Source organism: Pristis pectinata, chromosome 5, assembly GCF_009764475.1.
Source record: "Pristis pectinata isolate sPriPec2 chromosome 5, sPriPec2.1.pri, whole genome shotgun sequence".
Taxonomy (NCBI): domain Eukaryota; kingdom Metazoa; phylum Chordata; class Chondrichthyes; order Rhinopristiformes; family Pristidae; genus Pristis; species Pristis pectinata.
The window spans coordinates 88,125,981-88,145,725 of NC_067409.1; the positions used below are offsets into that span (position 1 = coordinate 88,125,981).

General features: G+C 38.7%; 1 protein-coding gene across 6 annotated transcripts in view; it reads right to left on the minus strand.

Annotated features, from left to right (window-relative positions):
• The window catches only part of cep72 (centrosomal protein 72), a 133,133-nt gene that overhangs the window by 38,217 nt on the left and 75,171 nt on the right, over positions 1–19,745 (minus strand). For 5 of the 6 annotated variants that reach the window (XR_007956402.1, XM_052016694.1, XM_052016693.1 and 2 more), the window contains 2 exons: positions 8,624–8,715; positions 6,726–6,780 (listed from right to left, as the gene is read on the minus strand). The exons of the other annotated variant lie outside the window; for it this stretch is intronic. Coding sequence is in view for 4 of the 5 variants with exons in the window: in XM_052016694.1 (XP_051872654.1) it covers positions 6,726–6,780; positions 8,624–8,715 (147 nt within the window). In the remaining variant the exon portion in view is untranslated. The remainder of the gene's footprint in view (positions 1–6,725; positions 6,781–8,623; positions 8,716–19,745) is intronic. 6 annotated transcript variants of the gene reach the window in all.

Consider the following 19,745-nt stretch of genomic DNA (forward strand, 5'->3'; position numbering starts at 1 on the left):
TAATACAGCTACAGAACCTCTTAGGATTTTGCTTAACCTCACCTGTCAGATTCATCTCATACCCTCTCTTTGCCCTTCTGATTTCCTTCTTGTATATTTTTAAATGTTTTTTTATAGTAGTCAAGGGATTTACTTGTCCCTGACCTCCTAAACCCAATGTATGCTTCCTTTTTTCTTTCTTTCTTTTTCAATCTTTTTATTAATTTTCAAATTAATACAGATTGATATATAGCATCAATATTTATACATGTAATACAAAGAGATCAGGATAACAATCATAGCATACATAATCATAAAGAACAATAAAATATAAAAAAAATCTGTAGATCCAACGATCTCTTAGTAAATGAATATAATATAAAAGAAAGGAAAGATTTATTATATAAATTTTAAAAAAAACCCAAATCAATGAAAAAAAAATTATAAACAATATAAACTAAACAAAAAAAACTTTTTAAAAGAAAAACAAACAACAAAAAAAAGAAAAAAAAACTGGGCTAAAATTTCTCAGTAGAAACAGAGCAATATTATGTCGTCAAGTCCGTTCCTCCAAGTTGGAAAGTTATTGAAAGGGGATCTACATCATGTGAAAATATTGAATAAATGGACTCCAAATATCTTCAAATTTAAGCAAAGGATCAACAGTACCACTCCTAATTTTTTCCAAGTTTAAACATGATATAGTTTGAGAAAACCATTGAAAAGTAGTAGGGGGTATTGGATCCTTCCATTTAAGCAAAATGGATCGTTTGGCCATTAATGTAACAAAAGCAATCATACGGTTAGTGGAAGGAGATAAATGGCCAGACTCTATCCTTGGTAATCCAAAAATTGCAGTGATAGGGTGAGGTTGTAAATCAATCTTCAATACGTTTGAAATAATGTTAAAAATGTCTTTCCAATATTTTTCCAGAAGAGGACAGGACCAAAACATATGTGTCAAAGAAGCCACATTCGATTGACATCTATCACATATAGGATTTATATGGTTATAGAAACGAGCTAACTTATCTTTGGACAGATGGGTCCTGTGGACTACCTTAAACTGTATCAACGAGTGTCTGGCACACATTGAAGATGTATTGACTAAATGAAGAATTTTCTTCCAAGTCTCTATAGGTATAGATGTCTGGAGTTCACTTTCCCATTCATTCTTAATTTTGTCTAATGATTCTAGACGTATTTTCATAATTAAATCATAAATTATCGCTATCAAGCCCACTTCCTTTTTTCTTCTTGACCAGAGCCTTGATATCTTTCATCAAACAGGGTTCCCTAAACTTGCCAGGTTTACCCTTTACCCTAACAGGAACATGCTGTCCCTGGACAGGTGGGTTTGTGTGGGAGGAGAGTACTGGTGGTGTGGGTTACCTAAAAGTGGAACATTCAATATTCCTACCATTATGTTGTAAACAACCCACAAGGAATATGAGATGTCAGGCACGGTAGTGTAGAGGTTAACATAATATCACATTCTTAAAAGCCTCCCACTTGCCATTCATTCCTTTCTTTTCAAAGAGGCTCACTCAATCAGCTCTGCTAGATTCTGCCTAATTCCCCCAAAATTAGCCTGCTACAATTTAGCAGCATCTGTGGAGGCAAAATGTGTAAGTCGACGTTTTGGGTCGAGACCCTGCACCAGGACTGAGAGAGAACAGGAAAGATTGCCAGTATACAAGCAGTGCATTGGGGAGTGGTAGAGAGGCTGGTAAGTGATAGGTGGAACTAGATGGGCACTTGGAACCAGGTAGTGGGTTGCTAGCTACACAAGCGGAAGATGAGGTGTTTTTCTTCCAATATGCGTTTGGCCTGCTTGCTTCAACACTCCCTGATCTGCTCAGACCTCCCCACCCATTCCTCCCTGTCCCCCAGCACATTCCCTTGCAACTGTAGGAGGTGCAACACTTGCTCCTTCACCTCCCAACCTCACCACCCTTAATAGCCCTTCCAGGTGAGGCAGAGGTTCACCTGCACCTCTTCCAACCTGGTCTACTGCATTCAGTGATTGTGATGTAGCCTCCTCTTCACTGGTAAAAAACCAAGCATAGACCAGGTGACCATTTTGTGGAGCACCTCTGCTCTGCCCACATTGGCCATCTCGAGCTTCTGGTTGCATGTCATTTTAATTCTCCTTCCCACTCCCATAATGACCTGTCTGTTCTCGGCTTTCACCATCACTTATGGAGAAGCCAAATGCAAATTGGAAAAATAACATAACGTATCTTTATTAGTCACATGTACATTGAAACACACAGTGAAATGCATCTTTTGCGTAGGGTGTTCTGGGGGCAGCCCGCAAGTGTTGCCATGCTTCCGGCGCCAACATAGCATGCCCACAACTTCCTAACCCGTACATCTTTGGAATATGGGAGGAAACCGGAGCACCCGCAGGAAACCCACGCAGACACACGGGGAGAACGTACGAACTCCTTACAGACAGCAGCCGGAATTGAACCCGGGTCACTGGCGCTGTAAAAGCATTACATTAACCTCTACACTACCGTGCCTGACATCTCATATTCCTTGTGGGTTGTTTACAACATAATGGTAGGAGTATTGAATGTTCCACTTTTAGATAACCCACACCACCAGTACTCTCCTCCCACACAAACCCACCTGTCCACCTTGTTTTCTTCTCTTTTAGTGGATGATTTCCATCCTCTCCCACCACCTGGTTCCAAGTGCCCATCATCCCCTCCCCACCTGGCTCCATCTATCATCGACCAGTCTCTATCCCACTCCACTATGTACTGCTGTATCCTGGCAATCTTTCCTCTTCCCTCTCAGTCCTGATGCAGGGTCTTGACCTGAAACTTATACCTTTTGCCTCTACAGATGCTGCTTGACCCGCTGAGTTCTTCTAGTGTTCTGGTTTTGTTCTAGATTTCAGCATCTGCACTCTCTTTTGTGTTCTTTCTTTGAATAACATATTACTCCAACCACTGGAGTGTTTCCCCATTGATGTCCATTAACATTACAAGGGCACATTGATGCCATGCTGAGTCAAATGCTGCCTTGATGTTAAGGGCAGTCACTCTTAACTCACCTACGGAATTCAGCTCTTTGGTCCATGTTTAGACTTGAGCTGTGATAAGGTCCATAGCCAAGTAGTCCTGAAGAAACCCAAATTGGGAATCTGTGAGCTGATTACTGAAGAGTAACTGCTGTGTGATGGCACTTCCAACAACATCACCTTTCACTTTGCTGACGACAAAGAGTAGACCAATGGGGTGATAATTAGCTATTTTAATTTAAACATAATAACCTAAGGAACAGGATCAGGAGTAGACCAATGGACTCCTCAAGCCTGCTCCACCTTTTAATAAGATTGTGGCTGATCCAATTTTGGCCTCATCATCACTTTCCTTTTCTTTTCTTATGCCCCTTGACTCCCTTATAATTCAAATGCTCATTAATCTGCCAATTTTTTTGTGAGCAGGACACAACTAGGCAATTTTTCACATTATTATGACTGTACTTTTAACAGCTGATTATAACAGCAAATGGCATTACAGTTATTTAATTACTTGTGAAGCAATTTGGGATGGCCGGAAGTAATGAAAGTCTGCTGTCACCTTCAAGTAGCATTTGGGGTCTTGTATGTTCACCTGAAAAAGCAGCTGAGTCTCAGCTTAAAGCCTCCAGTACAGTCGTGTTAACCCAGTACCTAAGTTTGCAGTGGGGCTTGTCATATTCAACCTTTAGAATATTTTATATATGCCAGTTTGAGTCAGTTACATTTGCAATTTTATCCTTCAGCTCTATTATTTCTTCTTTTATCTTTCAATGTTATACAAACTATGACTACCTGTTCTAAGATGTTTAATGCTCTTGTCATTCATTTTTGAATCATTCTTATTTATTGCCAATGATGTATGTCTAAGTCACATTACTCTCATGTATGTAATCCCATAGGTGGATTTTGGCTTATTTTGTTCAGTCTATGAAATACAATTTCATGTGGCAAGTGTGAAATACAATTTCATGTGGCAAGTGTGAAATACAATTTCATGTGGCAAGTGTGAAATACAATTTCATGTGGCAACTTCTGTTTTGTTTTAGAATCATTTTATTAAAAATATTTTGTGTTTTGGCTTCTATGATATAAATTGGAATAGACATTATGGATGTGTGTTTATTCCTGGAATGTTAATCATCTTTATCTCTTTGCTGAAGAAATATCAATATTACTGTGTTTCCTCAGCACACCAGATAGATACACAGAAATGTACAGTGACATTTAAGTATAACAGGTGCGAATTACAGTATAATTTGGATCATCAATGTAATAGTTAAGGCAATTACAGACAATACTAGCTGATTCCATAAATGAAATAGAATGGCAATTAGATTCTGGGACTACATTTTCCTGTGTTTTACCTAATCAGATATGACAAATGTGTGGAAATTTGAAGTTCAAAATCTGGTATTATTTTCCAGAGTTACTATATATAATTATAACAGTGTAATCACATTATTAAGATATTAAAAAATATTGTAGATTCACTGAATCATATCCAGACTAAATACAAAATGAGCATAGCTCATTAAGTTACTGCTGTTGCCTTGCATAATCACAAAGAAATTTCAGTAGAAAATAACAGTAGTTTGTCTTTCTGTACCTTTAATTCAGAAAATACCCCCCAAAAAATTTACAAGAGGAGTTGGGAAGGTCACCAAAGAGAAAGATAGAAGAGTACCTTTTGATCCAATGAAGCATAGTTATAAAATGTGATTAAAAGTTTGGTGACAAAGATGGTATCTGTCAACTTCATAACTGAGAGTTGGAGATGAAGATGGAGATCTAGAGAAATGGACAGATTAATCTCCACAGACCAAAGATGCAACTCCCTGAAGTTCTAACTCTAACCATGTGGCAAAGGTGGGTAGAATACAAAGGGAGTACAAGAGGAACAAAACCCATGAAGAAACTTCATTATTAGGATGAGCTACAGACAAAGAAGGATCAAGAGATGAATGTAAAATTCTCATGTTGGAACATGATGCTAATGCAAGTCTGAAAGTATGGGAGTGATAAGTGAAAGAGACATAATGTGGCAGATTTAGGCAATTGAGTTTTAAACAACCTTAAAGTTTATATAGGTAGAGGCTAAGAAGGTGGACTATTGTGAACAATTTGAATCCAGAAATCAAAAATGTTTCAATTCAGGTGGAAGCTTTGGATTAACATGGCATCAAAGTTTTGCATAGGCTGGTTCAACTTGTGGAAGACTTGTTAATAGCAGGAGTACTGAAATTCAGAGTTGGAAACAGTAGCTTTAATGTCCAATTGGAGGTAGCTTCCATCTTACTTGTGGTGAAACTGGATATGTATGCTTTGTCATGAAAGTACTGGGGGGAAATGGTGAAGTGAGAGAATTTTGTGGATGATATCAGCAGGGGGCAAAGACTGATCAACAGGCGATGCCATTCACGAACAGACCTACACCTAATGATGTACACTGCCTTCCCTTCTATCATTGCCTCATTTTAAAATTCTCATCTTTGTATTGCAATCATTCCTTGATCTCATCGCTGCCATTCCCTGTAATCTCTTTTGGACTAGCCACTTCTCTCACCCCACTCTCCATTCCTTTAAATCACTCCACATAATTTACCACTTTGACTTGGCTTTTGGTTGCCAGTCTTGAAGAGCCAGATGCTGCCACAGGATATCAGTTAAGTCCGAGGCTGCAATCAACCAGGGTTCTGAGGCAGGGAGGATCCATGTGTGTGGAGGTCCTTGAATCGGGCAAGAGTCAGGATTTTTGGTGGTGTGATTGGATGGGGCTATTATTGATGAGGGACCAGTAAGTAAATAACTTGAAGGGGTCCAACCTCTCTTCCCAGCACTAAGCTAGAACCTGTAATGTGAACGCCCCTTTAAAATTATGTATCTGCAGAATGGTGCCAGGAAAACCTGCTTGGATTATGAGTGACCAACAACAGATGTAATTTAGTTTACAAGTGTGCATCACTGTAATGCAGTAATTTCCAAACAGGCATTGCACTAAAAATGATGTCATTACATACGAGTGCACCATAGAATGCGACTCAAGTGGGCAAGCATGATTTGCAATGGCAACCGCCCGTTTACATTACCAGGGGTTGAGAGTCAATACAGAAGATCACTTTATACTTTAAAGTAACCTTATACTACAGAAACATCAATTTTCATACACATAATACCGAAAACATCAGTGCAAAATAGCCAAATTTCAAGGCAAATGCAACAAAATCACAGAAATCATTGACTGGCTAACTGGTTGGAAGTTTGTCGAGGACAATATCATGGGAGCAGGTGTCATGGTTGGGATGAGTTTAGAGAGAGAGAGTTGGAATGGGGTGGATGGGGGAAGAGGAACTAGAAGAAAAGCCCAGAATAACACTGAATACTGACTAGAGCATTTGGGAGAACGAGTAGGTAGTGAGGAGCAGGGATAATATGAGGACATGGAAATCACAGCAAAAATAATGTATGAAGAATATCAGTCAACAGGGTTGGAGAAATTCAGATGATTTTGGAGGTAAGAATGGGAATGACCACATGGCAGACTGAGGGTACAGTTAAGTTTGTAGGGAGACACAGCACCACCAAAGTCAAGAAAACAAAACCGGGGCTACTTTTTATAAGCAATATGACAAATTTAATGCACTTACTTTCATCAGTCCTACTGGAATATTTAACAGTATTTGCAAAATATACATCAAAGAAAATTAATTACCTTCACTAGGTTCTTGACATTCTACAGATATTTTCTTTTGTGAATTCATGACAGCCTAAATGGAATTAAGAAACATACCAGGAAGTATTAACAAATAATTCACAGGAACAGGAACAATAAAAAAAATGTGAATTCAAAAAGTGATCTTTCACTCCATTGAACCTGTATAGACCATGAACACTTTGATGTGCTACAGTTACTAAAGTAAGCTATTTTAAGAGGAAAGATTGAAGAGAAATGACTGTGGAATCAAGCAGGACAATTAAGCTTACAATACACACTCCAAACTTGGTGCATTCCACAAATACTGTAACAATTCAATATTAGGTAAAAAGAAGGATATGCATTGGCAGTTTAAAAACAATTTGGTAGAGTATTTCAATTTAGTATGAAAAGAGAAAAAAAACACTTCATTCTCAGCTATGTAGTCAGCAACTAAACGCCACATTTTAATTTTATATATTCTGTATCCTTTGTTCTAAATTTTAGCCATTCAATTTTAATTAAAGATTTGAATGGTGTTGCAACATGTTGCATCTACAGGTCCTCCCGAGGTTATGAACCCCCAACTTATGGACACCCTGTACATATAAACAAATGCTTGGGAGACCAACGTGATGGATAAGGATAGGCTTGCCAGCTGTTGCAAATCCATGGGGACAGGGCATTTCCATATGCCTTCTCTATCCACCCCATCCCGAGCCACCAAAATAGGTTGAGCTTAGCAGAGCGGGGAGCGCTGAGCAGATTTACTCACTTACTGAGTCAGTGAGGTTGACTAATGGCCACTCTTCCCACAGCTGTTTCTGTGATCCTCTCCCACACACTTTGTTCATTTCTGACTTATGAACAGTTCGGGTTATGAACAGTTCTCAGGAATGGAACCCTGTTGTCAACGGGGGACTGCCTGTAATTGCTAACCTTGTGAATTCCTACCCCTGAAAGAGCAGATAGTCAAATGGAAATTTATTGCCTCTAAAGATTCTTAAATCAGTTTGAGATTCCATTGAGAAACTAAAATAATCATGATATTGTTTGGATGTTTATTGCAATGGGCTATTTACCAACAATTTTGCTTCTGGGATGTAAAGTACTGTACCACTAAGAAACCTGCTGCTTGTAATTGTGTGGGAGATGTTGAGAAACGAAGTTTGATCAAAACTGGTCCCTATTACAGAATAATCAGAACATATATGAAATGACTTTACTTTTTAAAAACAAGATAATTTAGATGATTTCTTTCTATTACCCATAAAAAACAATATCAGTGTTTAAGGAGAAAAGTATATTTTGAGAAGAGGAAATACAAAGGCAAAACAAGAAAAAAATCCTAAGTTGAAATATTTTTGTGCTAATTTGAGATCTATTTTCTAAGAGTTAACTTTATGGTAATAAGGCTATTCTGAAATTTATGTTTTGCGACAGCTCCTCCATTGTCTTAACGTTAAATATAACGCCTGGCCTTCACTGTGTTCATTAGTTACAGAAGTGACTGAGGGGGAAAGCAACTCTAGTGTGCCTTTTTTGAAGCAGCATTTTCTGTATGAACTAATATATGATAATAACAAAAAGAGGCTGGTAGAAGCTGCCAGAAAATAACAGGTTAAAATACTAGGACATGTAATAAAATGAATAAGTGTCAATTGGAAACAAAGCACAGAGGGAAGACAAATAATCAATTTTCTGTTAACCAGAAGCCAGTATCACAAATAGCACCTTTGTAAATTTGTCCGTTTTGATTTGGGTTAATCAGAAAACTATCTCTGCAATTACCTCCTGTGAAATGTTCTTACTGCATCAGGAAATACTCTGAATGTTACAGAAAACTGATATTAATAATGTTATACATAAAAACAGTACTCTTATTTACTCTCAATAGTAAGGACTAGTCTTTAAACCTTAGGAGTGATGACCGGCCAGGACCTGGTTGCTTGTGAGGTATTTCTTACTGCAGATTCTTGACTTCTTGCATCGGCAATCTCGTGAATACCTTTGGGGAAAGGATGAGCAGCTATTATTAAACCAATGATATGGAGCAAGATAAGTGTTCAATTCCAATTGGCACTGCTAGCAATTTTGGAGTATGAATCTGCTCCACAGAGTAATACCAATGCGATAGAAGTGCAGAATCAAACTTGCATTGAAGAATTCAAATTGAGAATAAATTATTGCTGCATTTACAATGGGGAGTGGTCAATTCTGGAATCTAAAATCTACATGTGAAAGATCTGTGTCACAAGAAACATTGACTAAAAAAGAACTCAACTGAACAAAATGGCAGAAATCTGATATAATAATTTACACAGGCTTTATTCTTACTGTTTTCCAGTGGGGGGGGGGGGGGGGGGGGGGGGGGGGGGGAGGGGGTTGCAGTTCTGCACCTGTACAACACTCCACCCAATAAAGCTGTAAATTTACCAATTATTTGACCATACATGTATACAAACTACATATATTATAATAATGTTCCAAGAGACCACCATGAGAATACCCCAAGACACTTCACCGTATATTTGGTAATTTAGAATCATAGTCAGTTCTGTGAAGTGCATCCAAACTCTGTTAGACAACTGGAACTTGTTTTGTCTATGTACTGCATCAGATCCTCAAATGAACCATTTCTTCTGTTGCTTACTAATAACATCAGGAATTACCTCTCTAAATATCTATATCTCACCCTCCTCCCTTAACATAGTCCTTGCATTTCTTAATATACCTCCTGATATGTGGCAAATTTTGTCTGATCAGCATCAGTGAAGCATTTTGGGATTGTTTACTTTGTAATAATATTTAAATGCAAGCTGTGGCTGTTCTGAAATGACTTGTGAACCAATTCCAATTGTACTGCAATTTTAAATACCAAGCTTCAGCTGATTATTTTAATCACATAATTTCAGCATACATTAACATTGCTCTCAAGCTAATTCCTGCTTTTTGAAGTGATAGAACAAGATAGGTACGTGGCCTATTAAGTAACTAGTAGTGCACTGATTTTAGGGATTAATGATCAACCTCAACCTACTAGGCTCTACATAACTAGAGGGAAAGTTGGGTTCATAGGGGACATGCTTGGCTTATGGAAGCTGCTGTTTTATCATAATCGGCAAAATAAGTGCAGGACAAGAACCTGAACTGCAAAAGTCACTTTAACAAAAATGTTACAGCTTGCATACTATTCCAAGTTAAAACTCCTTGAACAGTCTGAGTTAGCCGGTCATCTATCATTCACGATTCACATTTTTAGGCTGACTTGATAATAGAAGACATAGTTGTAAAGTACATTATGTGATGTGATTAGTTGCATCACTGTGCAGGCTGATTTTGTAGATATATTTCTATTCTGGAAAGAACTCAACAAGTCTACAGGATCTCCTATGGACCTTTACATTGTGAACTTCATTTATATTTAATGACACATTTCTCATGCCACTGAGCAATGCAAATTCGAATTTGCCAAGCCTTGTTAATTCCGTACTCACATTGATTCTGTGTTACTGTTACATCCAAAATTCAAAGCTGAACCAATGCTGAAAACAAATTCAAACAGGTAATACCCAGTGGCATAAGATATCAAAATAGAGGATAAAAAGAGAACTTGCATTTTTAGAGGAGGTTTGAACAAGCTTAACTTACCTATGCCAGGGCAAAAGACAAGGGTGTGTTATCAACTTCCTCACCTGCCTCCATGTGCCACAATTAAAAATGTGTTCAGGTATAAAAGCAATGAACTCATTCTAACAGTTGCTTTCAAAACTGATTTTCATTTCAGAAAGGAAACTATACTGAAAACTAACAATTTGAAAACATGAAGCATGTTGGTACCAGCAGAAAGATGAAAACGTTCAAGAGAAAATTCAATTGCTTTTTTAAACCATGAAAAGCATGAATAATCTTCAGTGTACTATTAAAGAATGTTGCAGGATAAAGAAAGTTAGTAGCTCTTATGGGAGACTTTGGAAAAGTAGTTCTCTTTGTACTTAAGTAAGACTGCTGAAGCCATAGGACTCCATAAATGACAAAGAACTACAGCTAAACTAATCATTTTTTAAAAAAAGATCTATCATAAATGTTACTGGTGCTTACACCAGGCTAGAACAGTATGGCAAAATTCTGGATCTGTCCTCAAAATAGCCTCTAATAAGCCTTCTTAAATTTATGAAACTGCTGGTTACTGATATTGCTCTCTTCTCTTGTAGGTTTTACATGTGTTTGAATACAAAAATTACATGTTGCTGAATTAGGACAGCCAAATCACACACTTGTAAATCATGTCCTTTGTCCCGTAATTGATTTGAGCCTTCTGTCACTGTTATAATCACATCTTTTTATTATGTCACTTATAATAATGACAAATAAAAATTGGAGTTATTTCATCAGCTTTAACAGATGCATGCTCAATTGCTCTCTGAATGTTAAGTTTAAGTCAATGTTTTTCTTTCAATGTTATTATAATATATTCAAATAATACTGTATTTAGTTACGACATGACATTTAATCAAATATAAATGATAAATAAGACACTATAAATTTGAAATTATAGATAAGGTAACACAAGTTGTAATGAAAACGGGTATTATAAAATGGTGTTTTAATTTAACAATCCTAATGACTAGTAATAATAATAAAAGGATTACTGCAGTATCATGCACTGCCTTGAGCTGCCTGCTATAGGGAGCCCACATCTCAAAAGAACACACAAGCGGCATCTGTGCATGGCAACTCAATAGGAGTAGGATACTATGCCCATGTCAAGAGTCAGAGGCTTTTGTGAAATCGAAAAAAAGGCCAAGCTTGATGCTACTTCTTGAACTTTTCTTGGAGTTGATGATTGTGAAGATCATATCCATTATGCCTTTATTGAATGAAAACTGCACTGTGATCTGCGGAGCAGCTCTTCAGCCACTGGTAGGAGGTGGTTTAGAAGAACTCTGGATATGAATCTGCCTGTGGTGGACAGTATGAAGACCCTGCTGCAGTTACCACATTCTTATTTGTCTTGTGCCTTGAAGATGGTTATGACTATGGCATGAATGATCTCCCACAGGCCTCAATGTGGTAAATGAGGTGGTGAATTTTTGACTGAATTTTCTCTGTGCTGAGTTCCAGTCTGCTCTGAAGATCTAGCTGTTTTTCAGTTGGCATATGGCCTTTCTGACTTATTCATGATCACAGGAGGTGGTGAGGCTAGACCAGGTGGATTATTACAGAAAGGAGTCAAGGGCGCTTATGTTAAAGGCAGAGTCACAATTGAGTTCTTCAGAGCTAACTGCCTCCCTTTTTTTGAACAGTTCATCTGTCTTGGCCCTTGATTGTTTGTGCCACAAAAGGCCTGAACAACATGAAGAATCCGTGCAGGCCATGGTTATGAGTGAGGTACTGGACCTCTGCACTCTTTCCATGCACCATCCATTCTTTAAATAACGGGTTTCTGTTGAAACTCAGCCTTCAGGTGTTTATAGAGCTGCTTCTTCTCCCCTGAAGCATAATGGAACACTTAAGAATTGTTGTTAATTAGCTTCTGGATAATCTCATCAAACCAGTCCTGAGGTTTTCCAGTAGAGAAACCAAAAGTCTCTTCACAGATTCTAATTATGGTGAACTTTAGGGCAGTCCCACTGTGGATTCTCTGCAACTCCTGTTAAGTTGGGGTGACCAGGTTGTCTGTGCAGCACTGTCTGAGAAGAGCCACCATTGCAGGGCCGTTGAGAGCTCCAACACCATTCTTTTGGGGCCAGGATGATGGGACAACAGAATGGATTAAGAGATGGTGAATCCGACCACCATCGGTACCAATCCCGTTACGGGTGACATGGACAGCTTTGCAGTCTCATTCAGACAATGATATAACAAATGTCATTCCTAGATCAGGGGGGTTAACATGAGGTCTTATGCCTGTACCTTTAGTGAAACTGTGCAGGTTAGAACAATACCATGCTTGAAGCATTTTGTCAGGAGGAGAAGTCTGTTGAAGTTAGCTTTCCTTCTCCCCCCTTACCAATTTTGCCTGGCAGTTACCCAAGAGGATCAGTTTGTTAGGCCAGTTTGTAGTAGAAGTCCTCCTTGGCCACATCCTCAGTATGCTGGTTCTCTGGTAGAGTGAGCTGGAGGGTTATGAGGTATCACCTATCCCACAGAGTCAAGGACACATGCATAAGTGCCTGAATCTCTTCACCGTCAGTCATGCTTGCCCTCTGTCCTCCTCCAACTCTCCCTTAGACCCCTCTCCCTCTCTCTTGCTGCCTGGCACTTGACCCCCTCCTTCCTTCTCTACACCTGGCATCTCTCCCTCTCTTCTTCTAGCCCTCCACCCTCCACCTCACCATGCTCTGCATTCAATTGAAGGATGTTGATTCCACAACTGGAACTATATAGTGATTGCGACTGTAACAATATAACCACAAAAGACTGACTTTTAAACCTTTCTGGGTAAATGATTCCCTGTAACAATCCATACACACAGGAATTTCCAAAACTGCCATCTGAAGAAGCCAAGATTCTTGAAAATGAAATTATATACAATAAAAATAAAGATGATCTAAGGCACCTTTTAAGATATCTTTCCAACATTGTTTCTTTGTGTTCAGTAATCAAACTAGTGAATCAAATTCCATATTGGACACATTCTGAACTCTACACATTTGTACAATTGACTGATATTACTTCTCTTAATTAGAAAGTTACAATTTTAATCTCTCATCAAGAATCTGTGCACACTATCGAGATTACCACTGTAATGCACTAAAACCACGTACTGTCAGAGAACTCACAGTGTATGCCAACCCAATCTATCTGCTTCAGTGCTTTATGTGGACATTAAAGATCACCTGGCAGTATTCATAAGAAAGCAGTGCATTCTTCTGACACCCTTCTCAACATTTTTCCCACAATAAATACCAGCAAATTTAAAACCAGTTAAAACACCATAATGTTAAATATTTTATCACATATTAAAGATCAAACTTCTAGCCTCTAATTTTTTTAGCCTTTTCTTTTTATTCCTGGAGAACGATGAGAATTATGAATTTGCTACCTACCAGGTGGATTAGTGCAAATGAATAATATAAATATATTTCAGGGGAAACTACAACATCAGTTTCTAACTTCATGGCACCTTCAACAAAATATTATTCCGAGGGACTTCACATCACTGAAATCACATTGAAGTTTGATAGAGAGCGACATAAAAATTTAATCAAAGGGAGTAACTTAACGAAGGTGCAAAGAGCTTGTAGGACTGTACAACAGGAGTGGTTAAAGATTCTCATCAGAAAGCTATCATTCAAAATGGATTACATTGCAAATACAATGCAATAATTGGAACAGCAGTCAGCTCATCAAAAAGCAGAGAATTTCCCAGATATATTTTAAAGATTTAATCCAGCAATGGTTATGTTTCAATGTCTTCACAAGAAGCATGCTATTTTTCTGATGGCTACTGAGCAAAACAATAAGTGTATATTGATCAATAATTTGGTTACATCATTAACAGTGATAAGTCATTTTTAATTATAGAGGTCATGATGGATAAAACCATAAATTAATTGACTGCAGTTCAGCCTCAGGAAGAACCGTGTGCAAACTTTCACTTGATTATGCAAAGACCAAGGTCCTTGACTCTGAGTTCCACGGTAAACTATTTTTATTCAATGTAAAACAATACTGAATAAGGTTCAGTTTAATCCATTCAGAGCTCACAACGACATTCAGAACACCAAAAAGTATGCAGTAAAGCAAAAATGCTTTTAAACTGTTGAAGGCTGTTTTTGGAAAGAAACATTGCTTCAAGCTTGGTGTCTCAACATATGTCAGCTTTGATTCAGGAGTATTATTTGTGCAGATTCTGTGGATTGATGACTTAGGGCCCCACTCTAAAGCATCTGACAATGCTGAGTGCGTGTAGCACTGCTTAAAGTCCTAGCCAAGGCATACGCCTTAACCAATGGCACCAAAATCAGATCAACTGCTTATCTGACACATTTATCTGTATTATAGCAATAACTACATTAGTTCACTCTCAAAAACCTTTATCTGCAGAACAGTTTGGACAGTTATACTTCTGTAATTTTACCACCTGTATTTCAATTGAAATCACCTGCTCAGAGGAACATGGGTTCATATTTCTCATGTGTTTACACTCTCCCTGATTATTGGGTAAAGTCCAATGGTAAGAAAATTAAAGTTTTATGTGGAGAACTGCCAGACCATAATGATGTACTATCAGCAGTGATCCGCTTGTGTGATTCAGTTTTGTATCAGATAATAATTGCCCACAAATTACATGAAGAGGACTTGATTGTTCTGCCAAGTTGGAGCAGTTTAGCTATTTAACAAGAATAGGTGTGGCACAAACCAAGTTGGAGAAGAAAACCATAAAGTATTTTTTTGGCAAAATACCTTGGATTAATAATAGCAGGAAAGAATGCTGATACCATTTTCCTGCAATGAATATATCCTTTGTCAATTATTATCAAGTATAAACATGATACAATTGCTTATTCTGTGATGTCACACTAACAGAAAGCTGAGCCAAAGAGAATGCCTCAAGTTCAATCTATAATCAGCACTGAGTTACACAATCTCCAGCGTGGCTTTAGGAATACTTTCAAGAATTTTATTATTCCTGGACTAGAAAGGAAAAGAAAAAATTTTGATGGGAAGTGCACTATTAGGTGCATCGATTGAGGACAGCATCAGATTTAGCTATGATTTCCTTCACCGAATCAGGACCAAGCACAGCTTAGAATCGAGTATGAACCTAGTAAGGCTTAGTAATTAGCAAAAGCTCTTAGCAAAAAAAAACTAGTATGTCTTATTACAGCAGGCCATCATAACCTTGCCACAGCTATTTGAGAATGAGGTGGATAGCTAATCAACAGATAGCTAGAAAAGGAGGCCTTGACTTCAACCAAAAAGAAGTGTTACTGTATGATTCTACTTCATAGAATTTTTTGTTTAATGGTACATGGCATCCATTCTGCCCACCATGTCCCTTCTGATCAAAAAGAGCTACCCAGCCTAATCATGTCTTCCAGCATGTGGTCTATAGTCCTGCAGTTCATGACTTTTTAAGAGCACATCCAGGTATTGTTTAAATATCATGGAGGTTTCTGCCTCTACCACCATTTCAGACAGTGAATTCCAGACCTTTACAATTCTCCTGGTGAACATTCTTGTCCTCTTTCTCCAAATTACTTTAAACCTATATCCCCCTGGTTTGTGACCCCTCTGCAGAGAGAAATAAGTCCCTAATATTTACTCTATCCAGGCACCACATAAGTTTATACACAATTCCATCTCCACCACCACCATCCCCCCCCCCCCCCCCCCCCCCCCCCCCCCCACCAACAACAGTGGTTGACGGAGGCCACACCTACATCTCCCGTTTCCCACACTTCTGCTCTTACCCTATCTCTCTGGAGACAGAACAGGATAGAGTTCCTTCTGTCTTTACCTTTAACCCCACCAGCCTACATACTTAGCACATCATTCTTCGATATTTCAGCCAGCTAAAACGTGATCCCATCACCAGCCACATTTCCCCTTCCCATCCCTTTCTGTTTTCTGCAGGAACCACTCTCTCTGTGACTCCCTGGTTTGCGCATACCTCCCCACTGATCCCTCCCACTCCCCAGGCATTTTCCCCTGTAACCATAGGAGCTCTAACACCTGTCCCTATACCTCCTCCCTTACCACCATCCAGGGTCCTAAATAGTCCTTCCAGGTGAGGCAGAGATTCACATGTACCTGCCCAATCTTGTTTATTGGATTTGGTGCTCTCGATATGGCCTCTGCATCGGCGAGACCAAGCACAGATTAATCGACCACTTTGCTGAGCACCTATGCTCCATCTGCCATGGCCATCCAGAGCTCCTGATTACTAGCCATTTTAATTCTCTTCCCCATTCTCATACCATCATGTCTGTCCTTGGCCTCTTCTACTGCCAGGGTGAGGCTAAGTACAAACTGGAGGAACAGCACCTCATATTCCACGTGGGTTGTCTATAACCTGATAGCAAGAACATTGAATTCTCCAGTTTCAGGTAACCTGCTCCTCCTCTGTCCCTTTTCTCTCTCCTCTTGATCTACCCAGTTCCTCCTACACTGCCCCACATCCACCCAAGCCCCTATCACCTTGTTCCTTTTCCCTATGCCATCTGCCCAGACACTCCTTCCACTGGGTCCCCTCCCCCTAATGTTCCTATCTGCTCATCTCACTTCCCTTATTTGGTTCCATGTTTCACATTCCTTTCCTATCAGACTCCATCATCTGCAGCCCTTTGTTGCCTCCACTTAACGCCTCCCAGTCTCTGTCACTATTTCCACTCTCCCCTCCTCCATCTGCCTATCACCCCTCCTCACCTGGATCCACCTATCACTTGCCAGCTCTTGCTCCACCCCTTCCCATCACCTCTTTATTCTAGCTATCTCCCCTCTATCTCTCAGCCCAAAATGTTGACTGTCCATTTCCCTCCACAGATGTTGCTCAATTCAATCTCCCCTCAGCCTCCTCTGATCCAAAGAAAATAGGGCTAGCCTATCCAATCTTTCCTGATAACTATAATTTTCCAATCCTGACAAAATCCTCTTAAGTATCCTTTGCATCCTCTCAAGTGAACTAATATCTTTCTCGTAATGTAGTGACCAGAATTGTTTATGGTAGTCATGCAGATTCTATACAGCTTCAGCATAGCTTTCTTTTTCTCATATTCTCTGCATTCCACACGTTCATGTCCCCAACTACATTACCTCATACTTGTCTGACTCTATTTCATTTGCTATCTATCAGTCCAACTGACAGGATCATCTGTACCTTCTTACAATTTAGAACTTTCCTCAATTGCTAATCAGGCATGGTCTTCTCTTAGCAAATCTATTTTGACAGTACCTAATTAATCTGTAATTTTCTAATTGAAGTTCATCAGAAACATTTCCAATAATTTGCCCACCGATTACTTGCTTTATCCTTTCTTTTTTTAAACAACAGTGCAACCATTGCCATCTTCTAATTATCTGGCACCACTTCTGCAACCAGGATTGAGAAATGATCGTCAAAGCCTCTGCAATGTTCACCATTGCTTCTTTTAAAAGGTTGGGATAGATTTCATCCAGGCCTGGAAATCAGTCCATTTATAAAGATGTTAAGTACCTTCACATTTTTTTTTACTGTGTATATCCCATCCCTTCATACACTATTCTACAACTGGGACATCACCATTATCCTTTTTTGAAGACAGGCACAAGGTTTTCATGAAGTACCTTACCTACATCTTCCTACTCCACACATACCTTCTTGATTCCTAACAGAACATACTCTTAGTTGTCATTTTTTTCTTTGGATTTTCTTTGATTTTATCTGCCAGTGTTTCTCACACCCCCTCTTAGTTTTCATTTTAATATTACCCCTGCACTTTCTACACCTATTTTCAGTCTGATATAATCTTCCCTCTTTGGCCTTAATGTACAATTGCTTTGCACCTTGCCATTCTGGGGCACCAGATTTGGTGTTTCCGTCTTTTTTTTGTGTGACTATGTTTACCCTGAATTTCTTAAATTCCTCCCCAAATTACATATCAATCTAATAAACTTAACCACTTATGAAAATCACTACTGGTACAGATACCATATTATCAAATTCACGTAATTTTACAAGATTTTAAAATGCCTATTGGTATTGGAAAAAAGGTTCAGGCTGCAGTACTGAAAGAACTGTGAAGACCATTACCAAGCTGTGGCAATAAAGTTAAATGCAGAAGATTACTCAGGTACATCAAACAACAGGAAACAGGACAATCTAACTGGGCCATCTACTGCCCTGCAGCAATAATAATGACGATAATTTGCATTTACACAGAGCTTTAAGTGTGCAATTCTGGTTGCCCCATTATAGGAAGGATGTGCAGGCTTTGGAAAACGTGTAGTAGAAGTTTACCAGGAATCTGCCTGGATTAGAGGGTATGAGCTATAAGGAGATGACATGCATTTAAGGTGAGAGCGGGAGAGTTTAATGGAGATGTGCAGGGGCATTCTTATTTTACAGAGAGAGGTAGGTGCCTGGAAAGGGCTGCCAGGGGAACTGGTGGAAGCAGATACAAAAGTGGCACTTAAGAGGCTGTTAGACACATGAATATGCAGGGGTGGAGGGATATGGATCATGTACAGGCAGAAGAGAAGTAGTTCTCTTCTTCGGCATCATGTTCCACGGAGACATTGTGAACTAAGAGAGGGATTTGAATATGGCTAGAATTTTAAATCACGTCATCAAAGGATATAAGGCATTTTCCAATGAGTCAGTCAGTTGAGAAATTTTCAATTTTTTTTAAAAAATTGTGCAATTAATAACAATTTTTAAAATTTGCTCAGCAATCCTAGTATAAACACCTTTTCCTTTCACTGTTTAATATTGTCAGTAGAACAAAACATAACATGCAATATATTTATATTCAAGTTCACAACTGTCATATTAAAGTTATCCAGTGTGACCAGAATATCTGCAATGCTAATGTTCCTGTGGGGAATGATATATGACTTGTCCTTCCTTACTGGTATGACTTTGCAAACTATTTACTTTAAGGAAGTAACTTCCCCATAATGTGTGACATTTACACCTTTGATGGTAAAATTTAATTACTTGCTATGCAGCATCCAGCACCAAAATAAGAGAACCTGGTTGAGATGCAGATTTTCTTTGAGTCACACTACTTAATTTGTGTTCACAACTTGTCTTATTTACGTAGCAGATGATACAAGGAAACACAGCTTGTGGGAGAATGGGAGAAGATCAATTAAGACATTTACCACACCAGAAAAGGAAAGGGGAGATAAAACCCACATTCAGTAAGTGATCTTTTATGTTCGTTTGTAGAGCAAGTTATCCTGAACAGGTAACAAAATGCTCAGCTTTGTTTTTCTGTAAGATTTTTTTAAATTTTATTTAAATTTTATTTTATTTTAAATTTAAATTTTATTTTTAGGATCTGGGCTTCGGTGGCAAGGCCAGCATTTATAGTCCATCACTAGGTG